We start from the raw sequence: 22,646 nt of genomic DNA, 5'->3' as shown, positions 1-22,646 counted from the left end.
AAATAAGATTATTAATTGCTTATTATGCAACATTGGTAAGTAAAGTTTATTGAATCAAAAAATAAAAAAACATGACCAGCACTGTGACATCATCACCACGGAATGTTGTGTAACGATGACCTCACAAGGTGGTTGAAGAACACTGAGGTGACAACACTGATGTCAGTCATTTCTTGCGAGATTTCAGAGAAGACCCATTGAAGCCTTTGAAGATGGATGATCCTTTCATGATGAACACTAGAATAGGACCATGGGAGTGGCTGTGCGGTTGGTGCGGCTCCCTCTGTTCGTGTTGCAGAAATGTTTGTAGTTTTCGTTGCCCTCGATGCTCTTGCTGCAGCTGCAAATGCACCTGCGTGCCCCTCCTGTGCCCGACGGACGAGGACCGCTTAAAGGTAGAAGAGGTCAGTGGTGCCGACTACATCCATGAGAAGAGGGTGGTCAAGGCCAAAATCAGGAAGGACACGAGAACTAAAGCCGCGCTGAGAAGATTAGGCGGATTCATTGTCGGCCTTTTCCTTACCACCCTCTATGCGCTGATTGTCCTCTTTATTAAAAATTACAACCTATGGTTTTGCCTGACGACTACCGTCACCTTGGGATTGTTCCTGAGCCTCGGCATGGCCTTTTCCCTAAGGGTCCGAGTCACCGTGCTTCTTATGCTGCCACAGATATTCTCAGGTAAGAAGATTAGAATATTTCAGTTTATTGTATTATATACTGTACATTGCTTCTTGTATACATTAGACAGAGATGAGCGAATTTCATATTTTGAAATTCGTTTGGTGGTAAAAGGTGAATTGCGTTATGGATTTCGTTACCACGGACCATAACGCAATCCTATGACGGAATGTATAACAAAATGCCTTTAGAGGCAGTCCGTTATTCACTCGGTCATAATAGAAGTCTATGGACTGCATAAAGGATCCGTCCCATTTCCGTTATGAAGGGGAATCATCTCCTGCATAACGGAAACGGGACGGATCCGTGATGCAGGCCATAGACTTCTCTTATGACCGAGTGAATAACGGAATGCCTTATACCCGTGCATTCCGTCATAGAATTGCATTATGGTCCGTGGTAACGGAATCCATAACGCAATCCTGCTTTTACCACTGTGAGAGACGTGTATCTGGTTTGAAGACATTATTCTGTAGTACACATTTTTGTCCACAAGATGGCCGAAAGCCAGATGTTTGAGCCATGTGTGCATTCTTTTGTTTAAGGTAAATAAGGTTGGGGGAAGAGGGGGATTACATTACAGTTTCCAAATATACCTATGAACACAGTTGTAGTTGCTGAAACCACTCCCATCAGGTTAAGGAGCCAATAGTCTCTTCTTAAGGAACACCCCTTTTGTGATGTCATGTCTGCTATTTAAGTCAATGTAATGTGAATAAAGGGGCGCGTCTCTTGTACCATGACTGAGGGAAGAGAGAAGATGCTTTCATGAAACCACCTAGTGTGTCTGGTCTCATTATAAGCTGTATGGCATGCACATACTAATACTTCTAATTGATTTGGCACCACACAAAGAAGAAGGAAAGCGCATGAATTGCGCTGACAAATTTGGCGCCCAACGTGGGGCAGACAGCTTGCGTAACTTCCGATTCAAACGTCACGAGAGCGACTTAAACGGAACCATCAGACGAGATCATACGCTAGCAAGGTAAGAAAGCTTTATTTCTTACGAATCTCCTCTGAAACTTCCGCTTTTGTGGGTTCTTAAGAGTTGAATTGGTGTTATTGCGATATAAGGGTTCAAATTATAGCTGATCTGTCCGTAAGAACCCGTTTGAGTATTCCTTCTTTGTGTGGTAGAACATACTGAAACTAAACGGAAGTTGTTAGACAGCTGAGTCGGATATCCTGTGACGTAGAATTGGATCCCAGCCAAGTTCTGATAAGAGAGTCTTGGACCAATGCTCTGACGAGAGTGTTTGAAGACTCATGAGTAGTGACCAGGGGTCCTCATGAGTGTGTAGGATTAACACCAATTGCATAGTAGTAAGCAATTGGAGGTTATTAAGTTGGTGCCCTGCACAAGAGAGATTGTGGGTTCAATACTATTATATCATTTGAGCTTTGTGCAACTGCACTTAAGTTAGTGGGTTCTGTGGCGATTACTTATAGTAATCGGATACCGTTTGAGCTTTGTGCAACTACGCTTAAGTTTGCGGGTTTGATAAGTAGATATTGTTAAGTTGGTGCCCTACAATGATGGGTAATTCTAATGTTACAGGATATAGTGAGGAGATGTTAACAGCAGCTCAGCAATGCAAGAGAAAGAAAGGAAATGTTTCAGTTAAAATGATGAAAGCATTCTGTCATACTAAGTAGCAGCGATTTCCGGTATTAACCGGAAATACGTAGTATTGTGTAAGAGTTCCCCCTAGAGGCTGCATATCGAAACTAAAGTTGCAGTTATGAAGTTAAAATCGTTCATGTGTGCAATTGAGATGCCAGAAACCGGTAGATTAAATGAAAGTTTGTGGATAAGTGTATTGAAGGAAAACAGACGTTGGTTGAAGGATTATAATAGGCTGGTGCATACTGAGTTATGGTGGAAAGTGTATATGGAAGTGACTGAGAGAAATTGAAGTAAGTTGGAGAAATGATGAGCATTTCTTATTGCAAGATGGAGGATTTTAAATCATACAGAGAACAAAGAAGTTGCCATGAGGCATCCCTTCCCCCACCACATCTGTTGTAACTTTAAAAAGTAATCCTGGGTCTTCTTCTGTCAGCCCTCCTCTACACCATGTACTGGAATGTGCTTATCAGCACCCCCCACTGTGTCTTCTACTCCCTCCATCCCTTTCACATCCCCCTCTGTGCTCAACACCACTCCATATGGGGGTTAGGGGGGGGGGGATGGGGGCTGGTAATTAGTAATGCATCTGCAGACTGTGAAGATAATAAAGTGTGTTGTTTGTGGATCTCAAAGACAGGACACAATTCCTATCATAGTTCCCAGCACTGGATTAGATCCAATGATGTTTGCAAAAATAACCTTTCCAAATTGTATGTTCCGATGGTTTAAAATGTGCCTGCAGAGATAATTCCCATGATGCCAATTGGAAGTGTCCAATCCTATCAATCTAAGGTTGCACCCATTCTTAGTCCTTATTCAGATATGAGTGAAAGTGTAGGGATATCTGCATCATTGTATGATGTCTGACATCTCCCACACCCAGTAGTAACATCAATTTTGCCATGATGAATAGAATTCCCAATTTAGAGAACTTATGCTGCTTTATAGAAAATTAGTTAAAATATGGAGAGTTTTCTCATGTTATTGGTGAAAAATGTAGTCCAATGTAGAGCTGGGGATTTACTGCATAATGAAGATCATTGAGTCTGGGAGGAAGCAATTAGGTGATTAGTCAGTCACATTGTCATCAGGACAGGACATAGAGTGTGGAGAAAGTTTTCACTAGACTCCAGGAAAGTTGGGTGGATTTGGATTTTTGAGTTTACTTTAGATATGCATGAGAAAATCCTAAGTGCTGCTTTTGTGGATGGGTTTAAGAATCATCTAGAAAGGTCACGTGTTGGCTAGGCTTGAGAGAAGTTCATTTTGTCCCTCCATTTTGCTAAAGTTAAATCAATCAAAGGCCTAAGGCAGGTGTGGCTGCCTATCAGTCCTCCCCACTAGAGGGGGGAAGGAAGACTTTGGATGAACTTGCCCACTTCCTCGCCTGTGGGAGGAGCTACAAATATTCAGCCCCTTCAAATGAAACGCCCATAGAGAATTAACAACCCAGAATCAAATACTGGATTTATTATTCTATACAATATACTAATGCAATTCCTCTGCTCTCACCAATTAATTGCCGTCTTAAGGGTGTGCAAAATTAGATCCAACTATTCTGCTGCATCTGGAGGGGGGAGGAGTAGTAGTAGTAGGGCCTTCTGGGAGTAATAAATAAAAATACTTTCCCACCTCTGTAAATAAAAATAAAAATTCACATGACTGTCTCCAATTAATAACCACATTTTTGAGTTTCTGGTAGATAATTTCAGGTTCTTGGAAGATGGATCATCTCGGACAGGATATGCTGTTCCTACTTAATCTGATGTTGTCAAGAAAGAACCACTCCCTCCAGCAATGTTAGTGCAGGAGACAGAGCTGAAGACACTCGCTGAGGTTTGTAAGATGGCTGAGGGTAAGACTACTAACATCCAGGTATGCCTTCGGTATCCCTCATTATTATGGTCTAATCTGGTGAGGCAGAGATTTTGTTTGATCCATGGGTAAGCCCATCAATAATGAATGCTGAGTGCATGAAAGATGTTTAATGCCCTGATGCTGCCTGAGAAGGTAGAGGCTAAGCTATTACCTGAAGTCCACGCTGAGTGGAAGTCTGTGTGATACAGGATGGCTTATAGCCAGTGGACTTCCAAAAAGTTTGCCTTTTTCAGATACAGGTTACAAAGGCTGAAAGGAAACATCAAAGGATAAAGGTAGAAGTGATGATTGGACTCTGGAGAGTTGGTAATAAACTCTTCCTTCAGAGGGCACTCTACCTAAAGAGGATGGATTTAGAACGTGGGCAAATCAAGAGAGGTGTGATTGGGTTCTGTGGTGGATGGCTCCTGGGTTCAACAATGCTGCCACTAGGTTAGTTGAAGATGAATACTGTAATAATGATGGGAGAACTATGGGAGTTCCAGGAAGGCATATGCCCAGGTCATCTTACCCATTTCAGAGACTGCGGATTGACTACATTCAGAACAAAGGTGGAACAGTGTAAATATGTCTGTGTCTATATTGATCTCTTTCCAGGATATTCGGAGATTTGGCCTGTAGCAAAGGCTACAACTAAAAGATATTGACTGAGGTGAGAGTACCTACCCCTGGGGCTTTTCTATGTCCAAGTGCTTATGAAGTACTCTTTGGGAATGCTCCGGGATTAGGTGTCTGTTTCCCCAATAGTTCCAGATGCAGCATAGTAGTTTTCCAAAATGATGATGTCTGTTGCACAAATGAATTGTCTAATGTATATTTCCAAGTTTTAGTTGTTTCCTAGAATCCAGACTGTATAGAAGCGATTCATCCTTTACAATCATGAGATTGGGTAGTGGTGAAACAAGAAACGGGTGGAAAGTCCTAGAGCTACGGTTTGAAGATCTACATCAAGTCCTGATGACCGCCGCCACTGCTGTCGAATTGCAAGGAGAAACCGATCGTATTGCACTCAAGTGCCAGGACTATAAGGGTCCATAATGTTGTTTTATGTCATATTGTTTGTTTCATACCATACAAAAGGGAAATCACAGTCAAATCAAATTCCAACAGTGTTATATTATCAAGATGAGTCAGGAACAACTAAGTTGACTTTTGCAGTATAGTGGACTGTAAGACAGATGACAGATAGGACACTTGGTTTTGGTCTGATAAGTACATCTGTGTGACTGGAACTGACCCAGTCTATGGTAATTGTGTTTAGATATGACCATACCAACTGTGGATATTGGAGATTAAAAGAATGGAGTACTAGTCTGAAGTGTTGGGAATATAAACCAGTGGAAACTACCTCTAGAGTCAGGAAAGCTGAAGGGTTGTTGCAAAGGATGACTATCCTGAAGGGAAACCCACCAAACAGTTGTAAACATGATGAGTGTAATCCTCTGTTCCTGTCCATTAGAAATCCTATCTAACAGGATATATGTGTTAGGAGCATGTGTAAGTGACAAAGATCCCCTAGGCAAATCTAGAATGTTGGTGAGGGAGAAACCTCAAAGTTCAGTTGCATCTGTGGCTCCTACGTCCTTACCTATAATTGACAATTAAATATTTGGCCTATTTAAAAATATGACAAACTGGCCTTAGAAACAGGATTTTATACAGGAAAGCCCTTTGGTGTTTTCCCTCCAGGATATTGTTCTTACATAATTTAGCTGAATGAGACGAGTAGTGACTCTAACGTTTACTCTGACAGTTGGTTTATGAACGCAGATATCTGGTGATTGTGTGGAGATTTGAAACTCCGACCCAGGATGCAGGTGGAATGAAGTGGCCAATGTACCCTGATCAAGTACTGATGCCATTTGTTCTATTCTCACCTCCTGAGTGGGATCAAATCAGAAAACGATGTCCGGTCAAGACAAAAGAGGTCACTCCTACATCCTTTCACTCACGTGTATACATGGATGCCATAGGAGTCTGTAGTAGAGTTTCTGACTAGTTTAAAGCAAAAAGTCAGATAGTTGCAGGATTTGAGTCATTAACTCCCATGATTAGTAAAAATAAATAAAAATTGGATTGGGTTAACATATCTATTGTCATCAACAGATTTGTGAATTACACCTGTGATGCTGTGAAGGGAATGGTGGAACAACTGAGCTCTTTTCCGGTGATGACTCTACAGAACCGACTGGTCCTTGACAGCAGAAAAAGGAGGGGTCTACAGGAACTGCTGCCTCTACATCCCGGACAACATTGCCTCTGATGGAAGGATCACCAAGGATATGAGGGAATTGATGGACTTTATCAAATGGACTTATGAAATTAATATCATGGACGAATAATGTTTTGGAAACTGATTCAGCAACTACAATGCGTTTAGAATTTGGTTTTAACAGGCTGCCATATAGTTCTACATTTTAGGAAAATTGTTTTTAAAAATGTATAATACATCCATGCCCACTCTGTATGTGTGCTGTGCCCCTGTCAAAGACAAAAATGATTCCATCCTGAAGTAAATAAAACCTTGTTGATGGTTGCGGGTTAAATAGGACAAGGTGAAGGCAAACCCGAAAGGGAGTTGAGGGGACCTGGTGAAGCAATAAGGAAAGTCCAGCTCTTCGCTGTTTAGGGCGTTGGGAGAGGACCTCACTTTGCCTGTTCACCTTTGGTCTATTTCCCGCAAAAGGAGGGATTTGTGAGAGACGTGTATCTGGTTTGAAGACATTATTCTGTAGTACACATTTTTGTCCACAAGATGGCCGAAAGCCAGATGTTTGAGCCATGTGTGCATTCTTTTGTTTAAGGTAAATAAGGTTGGGGGAAGAGGGGGATTACATTACAGTTTCCAAATATACCTATGAACACAGTTGTAGTTGCTGAAACCACTCCCATCAGGTTAAGGAGCCAATAGTCTCTTCTTAAGGAACACCCCTTTTGTGATGTCATGTCTGCTATTTAAGTCAATGTAATGTGAATAAAGGGGCGCGTCTCTTGTACCATGACTGAGGGAAGAGAGAAGATGCTTTCATGAAACCACCTAGTGTGTCTGGTCTCATTATAAGCTGTATGGCATGCACATACTAATACTTCTAATTGATTTGGCACCACACAAAGAAGAAGGAAAGCGCATGAATTGCGCTGACACCACCAAACGAATTTCATAACATCCCTAATATTAGATTATTTTTTCCATAACTTTATGTTCCACTTCTGTCCTGTAATGCAGCTCCTGACCACTGCCCATAGTCATATCTGTCACCTTTGTGTCATTTTAGGGCAAGCAAAGACCATGTTCCTCCTGATGGCATTCACCTTGGTCGTGCAAGGGCCGACTGCAAACATAATGGAGAACATCCAACGCTCGTCTCAATCCATGGCGTGTGGCGCCCAGCTGGCCCTAAACAAGACCAAGGAGCTGACATCAAAGATCACAAAGCCACTGATGGGTGAGTAACACGGTACTGGGCAAAAAGTTTTAGGCAGGTGTGGGAAAGATTGCTTTCAAAGATAGAAGTGTTATCTAGATTCTAGCTACTAGAATTCTGGAGAAGGGTCGTTGATCCAGGGAGTTATTCTGATTGCTAGATTGGAGTCAGGAAGAATTTTTTTTCGCATAAAATGCGGAAAATTGGCTTCTAGCCTCCTGTGGGATCAGCATTGCAGGATAACAGGCTGAACTGGATGGACGGATGTCTTTTTTCAGCCTCACAAACTACCGTATGTTACTGCAAAGTGAAGAGATAAATCTAGAATGCAATCAATATTTCACGTGACCCCCCCCCCCCCCTTCCCCCTTTGCCTTCAGCATCAGTACGTCTAGGTCCACTTGCACACAGTTTTTGAAGGTGGTTCCAGCCATCTTGGAGAACTAAGCACAGATCTTCTGTGGATGTAGGCTTGCTCCAATCCTTCTGTCTCTTCATGGACAGACTGGATGATGCTGAGATCAAGCATTCTTACTTTACAGCAGCACAACTTTTGCACAGTACTGTATAGCCTCTGTATATAGCAAGGAGTAAATGTATGGTAGTATATTATTTTGATAATACATACTGCAGCTGCTTCAGAACCTCTTTATGGGGTGCAACAGGAACTTTCTGCCCACCATTAATTAGTTTTGTCCTCCTTAAGGCTACGTCTATTTGTCGCGCGACATTTTGTTGCGCGACGACAGATAGGGCACAACTACACTGCAACATTTGTAGCGCAACATTTTGTTGCACTAATGTCGCGCGACAATTGTTATAATGGCAGTCTATGGTGTCGCACTGCACCATGCTGCGACTGCGACGCAACAGTCGCAGAAAATCCATTTGAGATGGATTTTTCTGCGACTGTTCCGTCGCAGTCGCAGCATGTTGCATGTTCTAGTGCGACACCTTAGACTAGCATTATAAAAATTGTCGCGCGACATTAGTGCAACAAAATGTTGCGCTACAAATGTTGCAGTGTATTTGTGCCCTATCTGTCGTGACAAATGTCGTCGTGTAGACGTAGCCTAAAAGAATAGAGGGAGAAGCTGCGATATGATGTTCTGCAGCAGCCGGGAACAATATAAAGCACAGAGCAGGGGATCAAGAATCTGTTTTTAAAGACAGAGGAAGCACTTCTTGTCAGTCAGTTCGTCTAAACGATATAATGAGCAGCGGCTGCGTATGGCGCTTATCTGTTCTGGTGTCAGGGTCCGACATCAGAATGTTCTCATTATAGAAATATTGTGGGGAATTTATAAAAAACTGAGGTCTCATGTGTCCCTCCTAAACTAAAGCACAGTGCAATGCAGCTGATCCAAATGTATTACGAGTCTCCTACCTCCAGGGTTCTCCAGGACTAGAAAAAAAAATGTCTGTCTTTCAGAAACAGCACCACAATTGTCCATAGTTTCAGTGTGGTATTACAGCTGAGCCCCATTTACTTTAGGCTGGGTTCACACCTGAGCGTTTTACAGCGCGTTCCTACGCGCTGTAAAACGCTCAACAAGGAGAAACCAATGCTTCCCTATGGGAATGGTTCTCACCTGGGCGTTTTACAGCACGTACGATCACGCTGTAAAACGCCCGACGCCCCAAGAAGTACATGAGCTTCTTTGGGGCGTCTCGTCGTGCGTTCCCGTACATAGACTTTCGGGAACGCGCGACAATGGGCGTTCGCTTGTCTCTGTATGCGCGATTGCAAACGCCGGTACAATCGCGCATGCAGAGCGCTCCTTTCCGAACGCTCAGGTCTGAACCCAGCGCCAATGTAACTGAGCAGCAGTACCAGACACAATGCATGGACAGGAGCGGTGCTCTTTTTGGAATAAAGCTATGTTTTTCTAATAATGGACAACCCCTTTAAATAAATTTGGTGGCTATGCCTGAAATTGACACCTCCACCTGCTATGGTCAGACACAGATTTGTGTGATTTGTATAGTGCAGGTTATATAGTAAATCTGTTGGTCTACGGATGTCACGAGGCTTAAAGGGAACCTGTCATGTGGATATTTGATTATAATCTAACTAATTATATACAATCATTAACTACTAAAAAGTGCCTTAGATGTATTCACTTACTGGTGTTGACAGATGGTTATCTCATAATATACACACAAAGATGCCGCATGCCGCATGCTAATGAGCTGATTTGAGTCCAGCGTAATGTCATTGAGTCCAGCGTTCATTTAATTAACAGCTATAGCCACTCCCCTGCCCACCTGCTGCTGATTCATATGGAAACAATCTGTCATTCAGCAGCAGGTGGGCGGGGAGAGTCAGGAGCTCATGAATATTCATGACCATCATTATCAGCTGGAGCTTTTCAATACAAGATGTTGGCAGATTGACTGGGTCAATTAAAGAAAGTGACCCGGCATTTTGCTAAGAGAATCAGTCACTTATTTATGTTGCCCTTAGTTAGGACACCATAAAACTGGTGACAGGTTCCCTTTAAAGAGTCAAAACTTTTATCGCAAATATGGGCACCAACATTTTCTTCTTTTACACTGGTGCAGGTGGCTCTATAAATCCAATGCGCCTTCTCTACCATTGAGGTCTATTATATCGTAATAATATTAGGTCCCGTCGAGTCGCTATGTGCAAATGTGATGCTATTATTCCCTCGTATCTTCCAGCCGCTGTGGACGCTTTACAGAAGATTGGAAAGAAGCTGCGCCCAGCCTCGAATCGCAGCAACAAATTCTTCCACAATCTTTTTGCCAACATTAAACATGCCGGTGAGGGCTCCTGGGATGTGCACAATGGTGGATACTGGGAGAGGTGGGACTGGTCTGAGGAGAGTTTACTGGGCGAACAGTCTGTATTGGGAGGACATGGATTCTGTGTCATACAGGATTAGAGATATGGGGGGACATTCACTAAGACCAGTGTTTTCCCCGCCCATTTTAAAAGGGTTTTCCAAGACTTAAATACTGATGACCTATCCTTTGTGTCTGATCGGTGGGGGTCCGACCCTCTGGACCCCCCATGATCAGCTGTTTGAGAAGGCACCAGCGCTCCTTACCAAGCACAGCGTCGTTCATTGTATAGCCGTCGTATCGCAGATCAGCCCCATTCACTTCTATGGAGCTGAGCTGCTCCTAGGCCACGTGAACGATGAACGTGTCGCCACGTGGCCTAGGAAAAGCAGAGAGAAGGCTGCAGCACTAATGTGAGCGCCACTGCCTTCTCAACCAGCTGATCTGCGGGGGTCCTGTGCGTCGGACCCCACCGATCAGATACTGATGACATCTGAGGGCTTGAGTATTAAAGTCTCAGAAAGCCCCTTTAAGTCCCTCTGCGCTGCTGGAGAAAGCGCCAAAGCTATGTTGAGGTGCAAGCCTCTGCATAACTTTGGTGCTTCCTCCAACAGGCCATGCGACAGACTTAAATCTACACCACCTCCCTTGCTGATGTAGATTTAAAACATTTTCCACGTCAAAACCTTGAGTGGAAAATGATAAATAAGCCCCCTTTTTTCTGACCCCTATGATATATAGGAGACATCCCTGTTGGATAGTCACAGGGGGTCTTGTACCTGGAGACTTGTTTCCTTGATGTTTACTGAAGGTTCAGTGACTGTCCACGCCATGCTGCGTAGGTGCCACTCCTCCTTGCGTGCAGCCTTTTAGCTTATAGATGGTATCTGCAGCAGGGAACTGTCTCTAATAAAGGGTTTTTACCAAGATTTTGATATCGACGACCTACTGTATCAATTTCAGATTACTAGTGAGCCTAGAACATTCACTTGAATAGGACTGAGCTGTGACTAGGCCACGTGATCAATGAACATGACATCATTAACCTAGATAGAGGCAACGGCATCCTCAAAAACCTGATCGGCCGGAGTGCCGAGAGCAGGACTCCCACCGATCTGATATTGAGGACCTATTTTGGGGATAGGCCATCAATATCAAAATCTAAGAGGACCCCTTTAAACATGAGCAAAAAGCGCATTCATAATCCACAAAGGAACTATCAGAAACATAAAAAAAAAAACAATGTAGCCTGTGTCTTATTTCTCCTATAGAAAAGGTCCTCCGTAACATATGGGCGTTCATCACTAACATTGGAGATACCTGTAACGAAGAGCTGGAGCAACCATACATAAAGTGCAACAAGCTCTTCGATGAAGCCAAGAACAACTGCTTCAAAGTCATGTCCTTCATGGGATTCCTCTGTTTCACCCTGGATATATTCCGGCCTCTGTGCGGTCTGGCAAGAAGTAAGTGTAATATTGTATGACCGGACCATATACTAACCATCGTGTAATATGGCCCTCTGTGAGCCTAGAACATCACATCTTTGTCCCCACTCCCTGATATTGCAATATGGCCTCCATGGTAACATCACAAAATCCAGTTATTACATGACCCTCACCCAACAGGGGCACTTCCGAACCCATTCTGGCTAAATCGACAGTCCCTGTATATTAACGACAATATTCCTGTGTTGCAGTTATACTCGTTCTCTGCGTGATTCCTGATTATCTGCAGGGTTTCATGAGGAAACACGTAAAAAATTGTAAGTATGAGATATTTCTTAGTTATCTCTCCTTATTGATAGCCATATTGTATCCTGTGGTAGCCGAGTCACATTATTATGACCAGCTAATATCCAGAGTATTAGCTGTGTGCAGCACGGACAGCAGCTAGACGGGCTAGGAGTGACTCAATAAGGTCCTGGTAGGTTGTCACATGAATCTGAAGCCATTCTGACTGCAGTGCATCCAACATCTACTGGATAGTGATGGCGGAGGATCCACAGAGCGAACACGACCACCGAGGTGGTCCCACAGAAGCTCAACTGGATTCAAGTCTGGAGAATTAGAGGGCAAGGTAGCACTTAGAATACTTGGTCATACTCTTCCAACCAATGTTGGACATTTCTAGTCGTCTGACATGTCGAATTGTCTTGGAAGATCCTAGGGAAGACAATCAGCATGTATGGGTGTACGTGATCTGCAAGGATGGATTCATACATGCCTTCCATATGGATGAATGGGCCCAGGGAATGCCACAAAAACCTTCCCCAGACCATAACGCTGCCACCACCAGCTTGTGTTCTTCGAGCAATGGTTGCAGGGTGTTTGTTCTCTGATGTTTCCCGCCTAACATGCTAACATCCATCCGTTCTATGAAGCAGAAAACCTGACTCATTGGAGAAGACAGCCCTTTACTAATTAGCGGAGGCCCAATACTTATACTGCCTCAATAATAGAAGCCTTTTCTGCTGATGCTCCTTCATTAGCAGAGATGCAGTGACCATCCGTCTGCTTCAAAGTCCCGTAGGGTTCACTGAACTGTTGTTTTAGACATATGCTCCAGCTGCTCCCCTGTAGTGATGAGCGGCAGGGGCTATATTCGAAATTCGGGATATTTCACAAATATTTTGTAAAATGTTTGTCATATATTCGCGAATTCGAGATTATTTTATTGAATGCGAAAAATCGGCTAAGTAAAAATCGCGTAATGCGAATTCGTATTGCGAAATACAGGCATGGGTCTCTTTGGCTACATTTTTCAAGCTGCTAGAAGTTTCATGAGTTTCTTCTGAGACTGGAGAAAGTGGTTGGAACGGCAGAACATTACAATAGCTTTATATGCAGATAGAGTCAAGCTCTCCAATATATTCGCGATTGTGCTAATCGGCAGTGATTAGAATATCTTTTCGCAACGTACACGTTTTAGCAGGTCTGACTACAGATTACTGATTGGGGCACAAGTATTGTTGTGAACTTGACATTGCTTCCTTCTCATCGGCCCACAAGCAAGAAGCAGAGAGGAATCATGTGTTCAGATGGAAAAAAATGTTGAATATTCGATATAACGAATATATAGCACTATATTCTAAATATTCACGAATTCTCGAAGTGGCGATATTCGCAATAAAAATTAGCTATTCGAATATTCGCGCTCAACACTACTCCCCTGTAGCGTGTCAGTCCGTCTTTGTGCACCTTCGTAGCCGACGTTCAACTCTGACATCAATAGCACGTTGTGCTCCCAAGTTTCCACGTTGCTTATTCATAATGGTGCCATTTGTCCACTTAGAATACACTTTCACCACAGCGGCGTGCAAACAGTTCACAAACTGCACTTCAGAAATACCGCCACCCTTGGCCCGAAAGCCAATAATTATACCTTCCTGCAATTCTGATAAATCACCCCTTTTACCAATGACAGAAGCGAGGGATATGTGTGCAGATAGCCTACCACCCACCTAATATACCCACCAAGGCAGCTCAGCACACGTGACTTTCTTCATGAGCTGCCAACATTGAAAGTAGGAAGTGGTCATAATAATGTGACTCAACTGGGTATAATAAATAGGCCCAACATTTGCAAAGATAGTAGGAGTCTTGCTCCACCTTGTATTCACATAGCATTGCACTGTGCAGGTAGTCGAATATCGGTAGGTAGACATGTTATGTTCTCTCCTCTTCATCTCCTGTCTGTACGCAGCTCTCCTGTCTGTTGTGAGGAACTTGAAGGACCAGTTTGACTTCAACATATCTGTGGTCCATGATTTTAACATGCAGATGAACGCTAGCCGCAATTACTATCAGGTGGCCTCTGCCATCATGAAGGAAGTGAAAGAAAACATGGAAACTTATATGGAGATGCTGAGCATGTTCAGCTATTCTATGGTCATCGTCTGCGTCCTCACCTACATCCAGTAAGAGCCTCTCTCCTCTACATGTACTGTACATAGATACTTTCCACTCATCTCCAGTGATATAAGAATGCATATACTACTTCTATACACTCTGTATAACCAGAATATGGTTGTGTCCTTCCTCCAGGGCTCTTCGCTATCGCAGGCGATACCTGACTGACATTAACCACGACAACATCTACATCAGTCGTGAATTCATTGAGTTAGATGTGATGAGAGTCAAACAAAATCGCAATGCTCTCCTCCCGCTGTCCTCAAGTGAAGGTTACGAATTTATCCGACCTGGTGAGAGAATGTTTTTCTTCTAATGTACAAAGTACTTTAGGAAATATAAATTTTTCGCGTCTTACTGCCCATAGGTTTTATCTAGAACTTCTTTGCAAAACCCTTTATTCTCATTTCTCCATCCAGGCTCGTTAACGCTGACGAAACGCGAGAAGAAAGGATACGTCTTCGAGATCATCAATGTCTTCCGGAGCCTCCTTGTTGCAATGCTCATGGTGGTCTTGGATTATGTCTTTTACTGGGTACTGGATCTTGTGTCCCAGCTGATGAGAGGAGAAGTAGTGGCTCGTTGTGAGTGATGATGTTTTCTAGACCTTTCTGAACCCTCCGAGATCTGGTCATAACGGTGGCCAGGCATGTACAGAATGTAAGTGTCTATACTCAAGATATACACATGCTAACCTATCCATCATGTTCTTCTTCTTCCTTTAGCTCCTCTGGTATTCTCCATCCTTGTGAATGGGACAGGAGAGATTAATGAGATCTACAAGACCATAGTCTCTGCATTTGATGTAATCCAGACTTCTAACATCACCATCCAGACCACAAAATGCCAAGTCCGACCTTCGGAACCAGACTACCTAGTATATCTTCTAATTGGTATGTTTCTATAGACAGGGAAGAAGTTGTAGGGTAAAGAAAAGAGAAAGCTAGAAAGAAATCAGAAACTTCTACAGATCAGCAGTAGAGATCAGCAAATCTGTGGAAATGTTCAGTATATGAGCAGTGGAGCCTGGAATATGGTTATGTTTCTCAGCTTCCATGTCTTGTCTTATATGGCGCAATCCCAGGCCATTTCCAAAATAATAGCCAAGTATATTTTCCCAGAATTTCTCCTATCTTCTTCCATTACTTCCCTAATGCTCTCTCCTTGACATTAACTGGTCACTCTCCCCCTCCGTCTACAGGGTTCATGCATGGACTTACATTTTTTATCGCCATCTTTGGGATTTATATGCAGCGGCTGAAACGTTACATATGTGCCTATTATTATCCAACCCGTGAGCAGGTGAGAATCTATATCCTGCTGTCTATGCGTTGATATGAGAGAGCGATCCTGCAGATTTCTATAGTGTGGTCTTCTCTGGAGATCTGCAGAACATTGCCCAGTTTCCTCTAGTTTCTGACAGATGCATATCAATTTATTCTGTGGATTAAAGGGCATCTGTCAGCAGTTTTGTACCTATGACACTGGCTGGCCTGTTACATGTGCGCTTGGCAGCTGAAGGCATCTGTGTTGGTCCCATGTTCATACGTGCTTGCACTGCTGAGAAAAATAATGTTTTAATCTATGCAAATGAGCCTCTAGGAGCAACGGGGGCGTTACCATTACACCTAGAGGCTCTGCTCTCTCTGCAACTTTGGCGCCCTCTCCACTTTGATTGACAGGGCCAGGCATGATGACAAATTCACTGTCTGGTCCTGTCAATCAAAGTGCACAGGGCGCCGAAGTTGCAGAGAGAGCAGAGCCTCTAGGTGTAATGGTAACGCCCCCGTTGCTCCTAGAGGCTCATTTGCATACATTAAAACATCATTTTTCTCAGCAATGCGGGCACATATGAACATGGAATCAACACAGATATCTTCAGCTGCCAAGTGCACATGTAACAGGTCAGCCAGTGTCATAGGTACAAAACTGCTGACAGATGCCCTTTAAGAACATTACTTGTCCTTGTATAAGGAAGGGGGGGCAGGCTCTATTGATTATATGGTATCAATAAGAAATGTCTCTTTCATTCCCTTTTAGATGAGGATCTGTTTCCTCTACAATAAGTTGCTGACCAATCGCGTGTATGTGGAGAAGTCTCTGCTCCAGAGCTTAAGGACGAACGAAGCGGACAAGGGCCACACCAACATCCTCCTTATACTCGCTGCAAAGTAATTACAACATTACGCCTCCTGTCTAAGTGTACATGCGCTGCTTACCTCAAGCTGACTTCTCCATCGGTATATTTCCAACAGGTGCCCTTGTTTATTTCACTGGTTAGCGAACTTTCTGGGAGCCTATGAACAATACTGCATAGCATGTGCCCAGATCTGTGCCGGGAAAGACAGTGAGGAGTACAGCTCCTGCAGCACTTTTGGTTGCAGAGGTAAGTAGCCCCTTCAATGTAATACATTATCCTTGTTACGGGTCAGTGAGTGTAATCCCATTGTGCCAACTAACCAGTTTAGCTTTGGGCTAAACCCTACGGGCGTTTTCCCAGTGCTCTTCTGGTGCTCACCCTTTAACCCCTCTACAGGGATCTGGACTTCATTGCAGGGAAGCAACCGAACCACTACCTCCTGGGATAGTCCGGGTGTAGTCGGCAGCTTACCTACTAGCGTCAGGGACTCTGGCGCAAGCACCAGAAGCTCAGGGTACAGAAAACACACCAAAAATGCAGGAACAACACAGGTATAGTCTGGACAGTCACCAATACTCAAATGCTAGTTTTTGCAGACCCAGGCAGTACACAGTTAATGAAGACAAATGAAAGACTTGCTGGTTGAGAAGTGATGAGGCAAACAGGAGGCAAGCAGGGGACAAGCCTGGAGCACAGACACGGCAGACAGACTGGGTTAATGAACTGAACTTGAATGTACAGGGGCACACAGGCAAGAAGACACACACCTGAAACATGGTAGGGATACAGGCAGGAGATAAGCGCGGGTAAATCACAATAGCACAAGATGATCAGGACACCTTTGCAGATCACCAGGGAACCTAAAGCTCAGGCACCCTCTGCCAGGAAAGGTTCCCTTAAATACCTGTAACATAATGTGAATTCGAAAGATTTGAGAATGAATAAGCTCATGCAGTCTAAGTGAATAAATATATTTACTAAGTGATGAAATATATACGATAACACAAACAAATCACATACTGAATGATATAAAGTAAATAATCATCACTAGCCTAAATATGCGGTCGGCCATGCTATAAGACATAGCTGTCGACCACGTTATAACACATGACCGACACCCCCACGGTGTACAAGAGAGATAGGACAAACAATACTTACATCCTACCTAGAATGAAGTCCCTGGTCGAATCCCAATTAATTGTTAGGTCAGACCACAGTTATTTCCATCAGCCCCTCCCCCGGTGTGCATCACGCATGTCTCTGAGATCACTCAGGAATGTGGTCTTATCAGCACAATGGATGATGGGTACTTCATTTACACAGAATGATAATAATACAAGGGAACATAATGAAAGGGACAGAACCAATCAGTACTTAAAAATGACTCTTACAATACAATACCCAGGGACCCCAGCCACTGGACTGGCCCTTTAAAAGACCAGACATGAGTGCTCATGACCTAAGACTGGGAAGGTTGATATTTCACTTTTTCATTTAATGTCCAGGCCAACTGTGCATTGATTTAACCATGTGCAACAGAATATACAACCGCTAAAAAAAATATGCCTTGTGTCTGTAACACGTACACATCTGTCCTATTCATATTCTGTGTTTCTATAGCCATTTACTGCCAAGGTTGCTCCAGGATACTGAATAATGCCTGCATCCTCTGTATGGCACCTCTAGTGTGCGTTGAAGCCGAAGACGAGGAAATGTAAGTATAGTGATCAGTTCTATATGCCACATCTCCAGCAGCACATAGGGAAATGGTGATTGTTATAGGTATATCAGTTCTATGCAGCAGATTTCATAGACTTAGAGAGCTAGTGACATCACTGGGGAGATGATGTCATCGGGACAAGCAGATATGATCTTGGTTGTGGGCTCTTTAATTGGTTCTTTTATCTTGTTTTTCAGAGATTCCAGTGACGATGAGAAGGTCACTTTAATGATGGAAGCAATGAAATCCATGAAAAAAGAGAAAACCAAAAGAAAAAAACTGAAGAAAGCTGTTAAACATCGATTAAAAGAAACCATCAAGAGGCGTCAGAGCGACCAACTCGTCAAGAAGTATAAGGAGTCTATGGCGTCCAGTGACTCTGGAGAGAGCGATGTGGACGCCGGAGATGACTCTGGGTAATTCATGTTACTGCTCTTCGTGTACAGATCTGACGATTACAGGGTCTCCCTGGTGCCTGTGTCCATGTTCTTGTGGCTCCAGAGATGGCCATGCACAACAGCCAAGTACTACCCAGGGGTCAGGCCACCAATGATCATGTACCTTTCCCCTATCCTATAGCAGAAGTTTGTAAGCTAGAAGAGCTCCTTTAAGTGTATGTGCCATTATCTATATCTAGTGGCATTACTACTGTATATCTACAGGCATCTCAAACTCGCGGCCCTCCAGCTGTTGTAAAACTACAACTCCCACAATGCCCTGCTGTAGGCTGATACCTGTAGGCTGTCCGGGCATGTTGGGAGTTGTAGTTTTGCAACAGCTGGAGGGCCGCGAGTTTGAGATGCCTGATACACACTAGTACTGTTATTATATCTATACACTGTACCTGGTGCCATATCATATCTATACACTATAGCTGGTAATATTATTATATCTGGTACTGTTACTATATCTTTACACTGTATCTGGTGCCATTTCTATATCTATAAACTATAGCTGGTACTATTACTATATCTAGTACTGTTACTGTATCTATACACTATATCTAGTACTGTTACTGTATCTATACATTATAGCTGGTACTGTTACTATATCTATACAATATCTCGGGTACTGTTACTATATTTGGTACTGTTACTATATCTATGCACTATAGCTGGTACTATTACTGTATACTGTATATATGGTACTGTATCTAAAATTGGTACTGTCACTATATCTATACACTATATCTGGTACTATTACTGTATATACACTGTAGTTGGTACTGTTACTGTATCTGCTTCTTCCCACGCCAGTCCTCATATTATATTATTTATGTCTTGACAGGGAAAGTGACTTTGAATATCAAAAGTCAAAGGCTGATGATTCTTTTGACATCACCGACTGGGAATCACCATCTAAGACCAGTCTACTGGACGCTCACCCGATTCCTCTAACCAACATCCAAAAGAAGACGACCAGAGAGCACAAAAGGAGCAGGAAGGAGCGAGATATCGAGAAGGTTCCTGATTGTGATTAATCCTAACTTTCTCATTCCTCCATCATCATCAAAAACCTGCTTCCTGGAGATCGAACTTCGTCTCTACCAATCTCTGCTCGGATGTGACCACCGGCTATGACCTTATTCACCGGCTATGACCTTATTCACCGGCTATGACCTTATTCACCGGACATGACCTTATTCACCGGCTATGACCTTATTCACCGGACATGACTTTATTCACCGGACATGACCTTATTCACCGGCTATGACCTTATTCACCGGACATGACTTTATTCACCGGACATGACCTTATTCACCGGATATGACAATAACATTATACACCTTCACCATCTAATAACCCCTGTACCATCATACACAATTTCCCCCCAAATGCCATCTTGTATGCTGCTGTAACATCATGTACCATCACCCCCGATAACACCCTGCGGGCTGTAACATCATGTACCATCACCCCCGATAACACCCTGCGGGCTGTAACATCATGTACCATCACCCCCGATAACACCCTGCGGGCTATAACATCATGTACCATCACCCCCGATAACATGCTGCGGGCTGTAACATCATGTACCATCACCCCCGATAACACCCTGCGGGCTGTAACATCATGTACCATCACCCCCGATAACACCCTGCGGGCTGTAACATCATGTACCATCACCCGCTAATAACACCCTGCGGGCTGTAACATCATGTACCATCAACCCTGATAACACGCTGCGGGCTGTAACATCATGTACTATCACCCGCTAATAACACGCTGCGGGCTGTAACATCATGTACTATAACCCGCTAATAACACCCTGCGGGCTGAAACATCATGTACCATCACCCCCGATAACACGCTGCGGGCTGTAACATCATGTACCATCACCCCCGATAACACCCTGCGGGCTGTAACATCATGTACCATCACCCCCGATAACACCCTGCGGGCTGTAACATCATGTACCATCACCCCCGATAACACCCTGCGGGCTGTAACATCATATACCATCACCCGCTAATAACATGTGGCGGGCCGTAACATCATATATCATCACCCTTTAGGTTGTGCCCGCCTCTGCAGCTGCTGAAGATCTAAGCCTACCTATATACCGCCATGCTGTGTCATCTTAGCTGTTAATAAAGATCGTTCCTGCTGCCAATCGGATGTCAGCTTCTTTGTAATGATTAGGAAGAGGTTTGGAGACTTGATTAAACGCAGTGGTCAGACTCCTTTAAGTGCATGTGCGATCGTCTATATCTGGTGCCATTACTATTTATAATCACTATGGGGGTCATTTATGAACAGATATACGCCACTTATTGGCGCATATCTGTCACAAGTTGCGGCTCAATAGCTGGTACTGTTACTATATCTATACACTATAGCTGATACTGTATCTATAATCTATAGCTGATACTGTATCTATACACTATAGCTGGTACTGTTACTATATCTGTACACTATAGCTGGTACTGTTACTGTATCTATACACTATAGCTGTACTGTTACTATATCTGTACACTATAGCTGGTACTGTCACTTTATCTGTACACTATAGCTGGTACTGTTACTATATCTGTACACTATAGCTGGTACTGTCACTGTATCTGTACACTATAGCTGTACTATTACTATCTATACACTATAGCTGTACTATTACTATCTATACACTATAGCTGGTACTGTTATTATATCTATACACTATAGCTGGTACTGTTACTATATCTATACATTATAACTGGTGCTGTTACTATATCTATACACTATAGCTGGTACTGTTACTATATCTGTACACTATAGCTGGTACTGTTACTGTATCTATACACTATAGCTGGTGCTGTTACTATATCTGTACACTATAGCTGGTACTGTTACTATATCTGTACACTATAGCTGGTACTGTTACTGTATCTATACACTATAGCTGGTACTGTTACTATATCTGTACACTATAGCTGTACTGTTACTGTATCTATACACTATAGCTGGTACTGTTACTATATCTATACATTATAACTGGTGCTGTTACTATATCTATACACTATAGCTGGTACTGTTACTATATCTGTACACTATAGCTGTACTGTTACTATATCTGTACACTATAGCTGGTACTAGTACTGTATCTATACACTATAGCTGGTGCTGTTACTATATCTATACACTATAGCTGTACTGTTACTATATCTGTACACTATAGCTGGTACTGTTACTGTATCTATACACTATAGCTGGTACATTTACTATATCTATACACTATAGCTGTACTGTTACTGTATTTGTACACTATAGCTGTACTGTTACTATATCTGTACACTATAGCTGGTACTGTTACTGTATCTGTACACTATAGCTGGTACTGTTACTATATCTGTACACTATAGCTGGTACTGTTACTGTAGCTATACACTATAGCTGTACTGTTACTATATCTATACACTATAGCTGTACTGTTACTATCTATCCACTATAGCTGGTACTGTTACTATATCTATACACTATAGCTGGTACTGTTACTATATCTATACATTATAACTGGTGCTGTTACTATATCTATACACTATAGCTGGTACTGTTACTATATCTGTACACTATAGCTGGTACTGTTACTGTATCTGTACTCTATAGCTGTACTGTTACTATATATATACACTATAGCTGTACTGTTACTGTATCTGTACACTATAGCTGTACTGTTACTGTATCTGTACTCTATAGCTGTACTGTTACTATATCTATACACTATAGCTGTACTGTTACTGTATCTGTACACTATAGCTGTACTGTTACTGTATCTGTACTCTATAGCTGTACTGTTACTATATCTATATACTATAGCTGGTGCTGTTACTGTATCTGTACTCTATAGCTGTACTGTTACTGTATCTGTACTCTATAGCTGTACTGTTACTATATCTATACACTATAGCTGTACTGTTACTGTATCTATACACTATAGCTGGTACTGTCACTGTATCTATACACTATAGCTGTAC

At 42.8% G+C, this 22,646-nt stretch overlaps 1 protein-coding gene across 1 annotated transcript; it reads left to right on the top strand.

Moving 5' to 3' along the window:
* The first annotated feature begins 212 nt into the window (after window positions 1-212).
* DCST2 (DC-STAMP domain containing 2) lies at window positions 213-19,676 on the top strand. The gene is made up of 14 exons (XM_044302366.1): window positions 213-681; window positions 7,468-7,638; window positions 10,303-10,404; window positions 11,697-11,891; window positions 14,131-14,344; window positions 14,472-14,629; window positions 14,756-14,920; window positions 15,062-15,229; window positions 15,538-15,638; window positions 16,377-16,507; window positions 16,592-16,722; window positions 18,097-18,190; window positions 18,394-18,612; window positions 19,484-19,676. Exons 1-14 carry the CDS (start codon window positions 213-215, stop codon window positions 19,674-19,676), a joined length of 2,511 nt encoding a protein of 836 aa, XP_044158301.1.
* Window positions 19,677-22,646: the final 2,970 nt, after the last annotated feature.

This window comes from Bufo gargarizans, chromosome 7 (genome assembly GCF_014858855.1).
Source record: "Bufo gargarizans isolate SCDJY-AF-19 chromosome 7, ASM1485885v1, whole genome shotgun sequence".
Lineage (NCBI taxonomy): Eukaryota > Metazoa > Chordata > Amphibia > Anura > Bufonidae > Bufo > Bufo gargarizans.
Note: the sequence above shows the minus strand (reverse complement) of the source record. Positions and strands in the feature narration are given on the sequence as shown.

Bases quoted from the DNA above. Each gene is read 5' to 3' on its own strand.
- DCST2 (XM_044302366.1), top strand. From the start codon at position 213: ATGGATGATCCTTTCATGATGAACACTAGAATAGGACCATGGGAGTGG. The intron at 11,892-14,130 runs GTAAGTGTAATA...GTCTGTACGCAG, and splicing joins TCTGTGCGGTCTGGCAAGAA to CTCTCCTGTCTGTTGTGAGG. The intron at 14,345-14,471 runs GTAAGAGCCTCT...TCCTTCCTCCAG, and splicing joins TGCGTCCTCACCTACATCCA to GGCTCTTCGCTATCGCAGGC.